We start from the raw sequence: 9,677 nt of genomic DNA on the forward strand, positions 1-9,677 counted from the left end.
ATTTCACTAATATTTGTTATATCTATTAAGTGAGATAACTTTAATATGGTAAATAAGTTAAATAAAAAAGTCTTATCTTTTTATTTATTCATTATGATATATAATGATTGTTGTTTATCTTTTTTATTTAGTATGTTATACAATGATAATTTTTTAATATCTTTTTACTGTTTTATTTTTCAGTAAGATATTTTATTACTATTATTATCTCTAATTTTGTTGAAGTTAAATCTTCTCATTATTGCAAATTCCTATCATAATAGTTCAGTTTTTTCATAATTTCAATATAATTTACTTTTTGTTATTTGCGGAAACGAGTATATTATGAAATAGCATGAACAAGGTAAGTTGTATTTGAAAACATTTGGAGTTATTTAGATCAAAATATAAGTATGAAAATAAGAATAATTTTTCTTTGTAGTTTTAAACGTTTGAACAAATTAAAATTAAATTTGATAATACAAAATTTCTTTTTTTTTTTATCTTTATCCCGTTATTATGTTATATATGATAACTTTTTTTTTTATCTTTTTTCGGTCGTTATGATTTTTTATAAGATTTTACTATTATTTGTTAAATCTATCTGGACAGATTTAACATGATTATTAAATTAAATAACTAATTTTATCTTTTTTGTATTTATCATGTATAGTACATAAATATTATTAATTTAATTATTTAATTAATTAATTTTTAAATTCAAATAATTATTTCATCTTTTAAATTATAGTTTATTTAAAAATTTAACTATTTTTTCAATTAATACTTACAATAAACAAAAGGTATACATATGCATAAAACATGTGTTTCATTAAGATTAGATAAGGATAATAGTTTTTCTTGATAGTAAGTTATACAATGATTATTTTATTTTTTCTCTGACTATTTTGTTTCTTTATAATATACTTTAGCATTATTGTTAATCTCTAATTTGTTGATATTAAATCATTTAATTATTGAAAATTGACGCAATAATATCGAGAGTGTTTATTATTTTGATGCAATTTACTTTTTGTTATTTACTAAATCTTTTAAGATTTATTTAAAAATAAAGAAATGTTTTCATCACGTATTTGCTTACAATCATATTTTTTAAATTAAATGTTTATTAAAATTATTGAACTGTGATTAGTTTTCTTTAATTTTTTTTATTTTTTGTAAAATAAACATTTTAAAATTTAAATATCTTGAATACATTTTTGGTAAATAGAAAATAAAACGAAATAAGAAAAAAGTATGATAATAAAAAGTATGAAAATTTATCATATGGAAAATTGTAACATACATTTTGTGTGTTGTTTAGTGGTATCAATAGTCCTTATCTTCATCTACTATTATTATTAAACCATAATAATTCATTTATGCTGATCGTGGTTTCGTGATCTATCTATCATTTGATTACCCAAAAAAACTCTCGTAACTGTAAGAAACTCACTGAATTTGGAGATGTGAAAAAAATTGTCAATCATAGTCCATATTTACCAACAAGGAAAATGATTGAAAACTTGATTAAATGGTGAGAGATATTTGTAAAGAGTTACATGTGTGTGTGTGTGTGTAATATGGGTATTGTGTTTAATGGCAGTGAGAAAATTACACTAATTTTTTTAACACAATGAACTAAAGTTTTGCATCCAATGCAGTGCTCTATTATTTTTTAACTATTATTATGTAATATTGTAACTAACTAAATTGTTGATTCTAACATTTTTTTTCTCTACGTAATTTTAAAAAGTGGTTCCGATGAAATAATATTTTATAACATGACTTTTGCTTTTTGTTTAAAAAAATAAGTCATACTAATAAAATAAGACTTTTACGTCTAAAAGTCATCCAGCTTGTCGATTTACATAATTTGTTTAAAACTCACCAATTTTCTCCGATTCGTAGACTTGTCCACAAGTTTGTGTTTTATAAGAAAGCATATTTTTCTAGCTTATCTGTTTACTTCAAGCACCACCTCTTTCACCAAAATTTCATTAAAAGTGGAAATTCTAAAAAAATAAAGAAAAAAAAATTGGAGAAAAGGTGTAAGTTGATCATCAACATTAAGATTAACACCAAGTTGGCGTCGAATTGAAGCAACAATTTAACGAATCATTATATCTAACCCGCAATAAGTGAGAAATGGGGATAGAACGAAGTTTTTCGAAGATAGATGCCAAGCAATAAAAGCACCCCAAACTCTCAACCAGTAGCAGATGCTTTGATGCGAATAACTGTATTCAGAATCTTCTATATTTGATAGAGCCCTCAAGTATTGAGAAAGAAAATCAGAATAAAAGAAAATAATCAACTTGTGCTTCAGAAGTTCGGAAGAATAAATATCTTCACCATTAACAAACCAATAGATCTGTCCTTTGCCTAATTCAAGAAATAAAACGATAAGTATAATAATTAATTAAATGAGAAAATATAGACGGAACTATATAAACAATTGCTGACTTCCTAGTAACATATCAATGTGTGTGTGTGAAGAACAATTACATTACACTGGCTAAGACGCAGCAAAGAACAATGGCATATGATCGCTCCAAAATTTCGTTGTAATGAGACAGCAACCCATTTCAGTTAGAAATGGTTCAGCACTTGAATCTCGATTATAGTATGTCGCAAGTTGTGAGTGGCTCCAGTCAATAGCATGGAAAGCAATGTTCATAGAACTATAGCACCATGGATGCTTGAATCCATTAAACTCCAGGATAAGCTATCCACACTGCAGAAGCACCACACCATTTAGCCATGGGAAGCTCTAGTCATTGTATAGGCCCCTTCAACATAACATCGTAGGAAAACTCAACGTTCGAGATAGTCTGAATCGTGTACAAAAATGAGGTGTTCATCCTCCACACCCTTCATCGAATCCTCACGAGTGAACAATCTGGAGGTCTCTGCATCAAATAGAGAACATACCATCACTTGAGTTTAATTGCAATAGCCAAATTCCTATGAGTTATCAATGCATCAACAAACAAATGGAAACTGGCATGAAAAAGAATGAAAGGAATATGTTATTATGTTTGTACTTTGCATATTAGAATCTTCCTGTTCTCTAGTCATGTGCAATATGATTGTTCCTGAAAGAACGGTGATGAATCCGCATATCTCAGAGGTTATGCTGCTGACATCCTGACCAGACCAATCCTGAAAGTAAATAATCAAGCTTATCACATCCTATTGTTCAACAAAAGAGAAAAGTTGAGGTATAACCAAAGGAATCAAAGAAAAATGAATCGATTCTCATACCTTAAACATTATTGCACTGGCAATTATTGTAAGAGTTGTGAACATTACATAATATACAGGAGAAACAATTGTAGCATTGAATGTGTCCAGAGCCTGAAATGGTTTAATAGTGAAATAAGCTCGAGATTTGATAAAAGCATTTGCGCTATACTTATATAGATATATCATACATTGATGATAAGAAAAGTTTATATCAATGGGAACCTAAAAAACCGTATCCATGGAGAAAAGATTAATGGAATTCTGTTGCAAGTCAGCATAAAAAGAATGTTTGAATCAGGATGTGGAAAGAAAAGCTCGCGAGACTAAGTGTAATTACATATATAGAGGATAGAACTGTTAACAACATTGTGTTTTATACCTATATGTAAAAATTTCAGTGGGTCTTATTTCAAGATCGATCTGTATCCAGTTCAAACTTCAAGTTTTTCCCAGTTCATACCTAAAAGTTGAATTTCAGAATGCTTGACCAAAAACCAACTAAATCAATTCTTTCCTGGACTCCTAACAATTGCAAAGCATCATTTAGCAATATGAATTACTTCACATCACAAATAGCTGAAATGCATCAAGACATGAAGTAGGGCCTTGTTTTGCTTTCTACATGACCAGCTGATTATGGTATGCATGAAAGAAGGGTTGTCACTTGCAAGCCGTCGCCTTATAGACAGTGTGAGTTATAGACAGTACTTATGAAAATAGAAACTAAGAAAAGAAATTGATAAACTCTTCCATGAACTGAAATTATTTTATGCATAAATTACTTTTCAGAAGTTCTATCGTATCAGCATCTTTAGACAAAGATTTTTAATTTGCGCATAAACTAAGTTTAGCATGCAGAAAAACTCATGTCATTTTTTCTTCTAATTTACATTTTTTAAGAGTGCTCATGGAGAAGTTAATCTAAATATATCTTTAATCTAATTCAAAAAACTCCCCACTTTTGCTCTAATTACCAAAACTAGAAGATCAGCCTTTTAATTGGTTTTCCTTAGTAAGAAACCATAAATTATGCATCAAATGCAGGCCAAGAGGCTTTGCCCCCAGGGAACAGCATTAAAATAAGACCATAAATCATGCATCAAATGCAGGCCAGAGAAGAAAATTTTCCCTTCCATATATGCAAAATAGAGCTTATAATCTTGGTCATAAGTTTCATCACTCACCCTATTAAGGTAATTCAACTGTGTAATAACACAGATTGTTGCCACGCTAAGAAAAAACCAAGTCTGAGGGTAAGCTATTTGACTGATTCCATCAAGTGTAAGCTTTATTGCAATCCCAATGGCTTTTATGCTCACAACCTGAAAATGTAATAAAATTAACGTACAAAGTAGCAAACAGTCAGCTAACCATTGCAATATTGAAACTTCGTCACAGAGACATAATTACCGTAAGTGAGCCAACTAATGAACAAATTCCCAGGTAAACCAGCATATTATTCTGTCCATAGCGAGGTTCAAAGTGTATGATCAAGACCAAAACTACTGAAACTGTTGCCATCACGTAAATCAGAAATGCTGCAGGAAAGAAAATTGGGGACAGAGAACATCTGTTAGGATATGATACAAGAATATAGGTATGTAACAAAGAGAAATTAAAACAGGATAAAATCCAACCTGGTTGAGTAGCCAGATCCCATATTTCTTGGACAGAACTTGGAGTCTGCTCCTGTGGTGCATGGATGACAATAACAATTGAGCCCACAATGCAGGACACACATCCCATCACGCCCATCTTAGGAAGCCGCTCCTTCAACAAGAAGTGCGACAAAACAGCGCTAGCGACCGACACTTCATATGTTAGTTCCACCATACTAATACAAAATTCACCAGAACTATCAAAATTGCATTTAAAGCCAAGAGTACCTAACTATAATACTAAGTGCACCAAGGGGAGTCACCAGAACTGCCGGAGCATAGATATAAGCCACAAAATTAGCAATTTCCCCAATAATCACTGCAAGCACATAGTTCAAGATCCAATCAAAATTCATTTCAAAACAGTAGATAACCTGAGTACAACCTCAGAGCAATAAATAAAGTTGCCACACTTACTCGTTACCATGCCAGCCCACCAAAGCGGCTCTAGCAGATAAGTATAACCACCAACTCCTGAAATTTTCAAAAATCAAAACATCAAAACCTGGATCACGAGCCAACAAACATACATGGATCTGATCTAAAACCCCATATACTACATAATGTCGATGCTTGATTACACACGGAAGAAAATCACAAAACAGTAACTTGTTAAACGGAGCCGAGCGATTGACAGTGAAAAAGGATAAATTGACCTGCACGAGTACCGCGTGCAGCAGCACGCTTGAGACCTTTCTTCTTCAAGATGAAGCTTGAACCGATGAATGCACTGGAACTCATCGCCAGTATCAACCCCTTGCAATTATCCGAAACCCCCATCTCTGTCATTCTCTCCGATCACTTCAACGTAACGATACACCCTAGAAGAAGAAACGACACACCCCGAGAACAAGAGAGATCAAAATTGATGAAACGCTGCGTTGCGTTGGTTCTGTTTTCAGAGGAGCAAGCTTGCTTAACGCGGCGTCGCTGAACACTCTTTCAAAGTCGCGAGACCCTTTAATTTTAATTAATAATAATAATATCGAGAGTGAGTGAGTCCTTGACTAAGCAGAAGTTTCCGGGCAGAGTAATCCCGTGCTTCGCGAGAAACTAGCCCTTACATGCGCCCGCTGCTGGTCCGTGCGATGTGATATTTACGTCTAATCCGAGATGCAACGTGTCGGATAAATATTGGTTCTACTCTATCTCTCTGACGCGCTTACATCACCAGTGATGACGTGGCTGATTCCATTCACACGCTACACGGATTGAGAAAGTGGGATTTTTTCACTCTTCTGTCATTGGCTGCGATTGGAAGGATTCGTTGTGATATTCTTGTCCTTTATCCGTTGCTGATAATAATGGATAATTATCTAATGAAAGTAAAACACTTCCACTATCTTCATTTTTTACGTCATTATTATTATTATTATTATTATTATTATTATTATTATTTTGGAATGTAATAGAATAAAACGTGTCTCTTTCACCTTAAATTTTTTGTAACATTATATTTGTTTTTTGCTATTAGTTTATGAAAATTAGAGAATTTAAAGATATACACGTCACTCGGCACAAATGATAAAATCTAGGATATTTTACATTAAAAACAAGTGTATTTAAACTCTCATGTGTTGTCATCATTATTACAAATATTCAGGCTATAAATTTAAGTAATACCATTTAAAATAAATAAAAATAATGATAAATAATATATATAGTGAAAAATGTAAAATATCATGAGTTGTGAGAGTGAGTATTTACGATTGTAACAATGAATAAGCATGGTTAATATCATGACAAGTAATGATACATGTAAGATTAATAATGGTGATATAAAACTATCAAAGTGATTAGTAGGAAATAACTATTATGCTCTAATCATATGGTATCAATATTATATGCTCTAATCATCATTGGGTAATTAGATATTAACATGGCGAGTTAACATTTAATAAGGAATTAGTTAAAGTTAATTCATGCAATTTAACTTAAGATAGCAGTGTTTTAGCTGCTTTTAATGATAATTAAACATTGTTTTTTAAACTCTTGGAGTATTTAAAATTCCAATAAAAATGTTGAAACAGTAGAAATGGATTAAAAAATCTAATCAAGCTTATAAACTTGGTCCAATAATTTAATGAGAAAAATCTTAGATTACATACATTACATTATTTGGTGTCCAAAAGGAAGCTTCCTTGTCTCTCTTACGTGGCATGCACGTGTAACATCACGCTTAAAATAAAATCATTATTTACTATTTTATTTTCTTTCTATTTTATCAGGGCTGAAATAATTCAGAAACAGACCCAAGGCCCAACCTAGATTAAGAAATCCCAAATGGCCCATTAAATAAAACCCTGACAACCTGGCACATTCTACATCAAACACACTATGACAATAAAATCAGGATTTTAATTTTTTAAAGAATAATATTAAAACGGTTAATATATTTCAACCATTTATTATCTACTAAAATATATTTCTAATTTGTCGAACAATTATAGTATATTTTAATTTTAATTTTTATGAAATAATTTTGTAATTATGTGTAACCTTAAAACAAATTTTTCTTTTAAAAAAAATTATTAAATGATTATAATTATGGTAAAAGTTTTATGGTAAGACTTAAGTCATACTTGATGAGAAGAAACTAGTTAAAATACAAATATTAAAGACCATGCATAAAAAAGAAAAATAACATAAAAAAAATTTTATAGATATAATTCTAAGGTTAATTTTGTTTTTAGTCTATTTGACATGAAATTAAATTTGTTTATATCTAAAATTTTAATATATTTATGTTTCTAAACTTAAAAATAAAATATGTATAGTCTTTTTAACTAGACTACACTAAAATTTTGAGTGTCTAACTCGTTTTATATTAATATTTAAATTGTTTATACGTTTAACATATTTTAAAATTAATATTTTATGAAAAACTTATTTTACAGATCAAAAAATTTAATACAATTGAGTTAATAATAAGTTGTGTTCTTAAGTTTTAATAGTTTTCTATATTTTAAAAATTTTGAACTATTAATATAGCGAATGAGCCAAAATTGTATTCTACTACTTTGTTATATTTCCTCATATTAAAAGTTTTGAACTTGTATAAAAAAAAAATATTTTTATACGACACAAGAAAGAAGTTCACTAAAAGAATTAGGAATAATTATTGAGATATTAGGAAAAGAGACTTACTTAGTCTTATTATATAAGTGTTGCTAAACTAACTAAATAATATAAGAGAATAACTTTAGTTTATAACTTTTTTTTTTATATAAAATAAACTAATAACTTATTACAAACATTTTGAAAATGTTCACGCATCCTTTATAACTTTAATTTTGAGATTGATAAGTTGTACAACAACAAAAATTCAAATTTTATTCATCAATTATCAGTATAAATAAATAAAAGTTTATGATTCTTTATTTATGAAATTATCAAAATAATTACACGTTGTAATATATTGTTATTGTTATACAAATTAAAATAATATTACAAAAGTTAAGATAATAATATTACATTCAGACTAAGAATATATTTTCTAAATAAAATAAAATAAAATAAAAAGTTATCAATAAGGATAATATATGACTATAGTCATAATAAGATCTCAATAATCGTAGAGATATATTAAGTTACTGTTCTGAAATTTTAATTTTAAGAGCAATTGCTTCACGAAATTTTTATTCTCAAGATTGTATAGCAATTACTTTATTTAATTTAGATTGTTGACACTGATGTCAAAAAACCATTTAAGCCTATCATACTCTTAAGTTGTTTAACAAAGTTTATTATTAAAAATTCTTATATTAAATGACAAATTTTTTTGTAAATTTGTTAAAAAAATTTGTAAGAAAATACCTTTTTTTACTATTTTTTTAAAAAATTTTAATTGATAAATAATTTTTTATTGATAATTATTTTTTATAAAATTCGTATAAAATTCACAAGTATTTTCTACAAAATTTATTGTGAAAAATGTTTTTATACTAAATATTTTGTAAAAAAATTGGTAGCAAATTCCTGCAAATTTTTTTTATAACAAAATGTATAAGTATTTCCTACAAAAGAAAAATTAAAATAAAATTGGTAAGAAATATGAATTTTTCTATTAATGATTTGTTTAGATCTAATTATAATTTAGATAAAAAATTTGGATTTTCTAATTTTTTAAATTTATATAAATAAATTGAAAAATTGATTTTAAAAAATTGTAAAAATATAGATAAAAGAAAAATTTTACAGGATCATGCTGAAGAGGAGAAGTTTAACCTATTTAAAATATGAATTAAATCACACCAAACAAGTGGATATTTGCGTCAAATGTTTCATTTAACAGCTTTGAATGAAAGCAATCATTTTTCCACTGAATTGTGAAATGTTTCAATAACTTTGCAGATTGGAACCAAAACTATGACTCTCATCTATCTGCTCTGTGTCATCCTTTTGAGAGGTTAAGCTTCTTCTTCTACATTTTTTATTCTCACACTTTTGTTATGTATAAAAAATATAAAATCAGAACACATTTTCTCAATAGTAGTTTAGCACACTGCAGAAAAACCATTATGCTTTTAATGAAATTTAGTGTGTGAAGAAAATAAGTCCTTTTTTTTTTAGATTTTTTAGTGTCTAAAATTTGTGTATTTCTTATTATTAATTTGAACAAAGTTATTGTTATAAGGAAAACATTTTTTTTTAAACTTATGCAAAAACATCTTTATATAATTGATTTTATTTGTTTGTGTATTTTAAATGTAAAAAGCATATAAAAATATGCATTATTTTTAGATATTGATTCCGTCAATATGATATTATATTTTAAAATTTTATTTTGTA

At 28.1% G+C, this 9,677-nt stretch overlaps 1 protein-coding gene across 1 annotated transcript; it reads right to left on the reverse strand.

Annotated features, from left to right (window-relative positions):
* Positions 1 to 2,224: 2,224 nt before the first annotated feature.
* LOC114169681 (probable magnesium transporter NIPA6) lies at positions 2,225 to 5,863 on the reverse strand. Its single transcript, XM_028054943.1, has 9 exons — positions 5,543 to 5,863; positions 5,304 to 5,360; positions 5,115 to 5,205; positions 4,866 to 5,026; positions 4,639 to 4,766; positions 4,413 to 4,550; positions 3,247 to 3,339; positions 3,027 to 3,144; positions 2,225 to 2,891 (listed from the first exon to the last, which is right to left on the reverse strand). Exons 1-9 carry the CDS (start codon positions 5,673 to 5,675, stop codon positions 2,797 to 2,799), a joined length of 1,014 nt encoding a protein of 337 aa, XP_027910744.1. The 5' UTR covers positions 5,676 to 5,863; the 3' UTR covers positions 2,225 to 2,796.
* Positions 5,864 to 9,677: the final 3,814 nt, after the last annotated feature.

The sequence above is a fragment of the Vigna unguiculata genome, chromosome 11 (genome assembly GCF_004118075.2).
Source record: "Vigna unguiculata cultivar IT97K-499-35 chromosome 11, ASM411807v1, whole genome shotgun sequence".
Lineage (NCBI taxonomy): Eukaryota > Viridiplantae > Streptophyta > Magnoliopsida > Fabales > Fabaceae > Vigna > Vigna unguiculata.

Bases quoted from the DNA above. Each gene is read 5' to 3' on its own strand.
- LOC114169681 (XM_028054943.1), bottom strand. From the start codon at position 5,675: ATGACAGAGATGGGGGTTTCGGATAATTGCAAGGGGTTGATACTGGCG. The intron at 4,551-4,638 runs GTAATTATGTCT...TTACATTTTCAG, and splicing joins CATTAGTTGGCTCACTTACG to GTTGTGAGCATAAAAGCCAT. The intron at 3,340-4,412 runs GTGAGTGATGAA...AAACCATTTCAG, and splicing joins AGTTGAATTACCTTAATAGG to GCTCTGGACACATTCAATGC.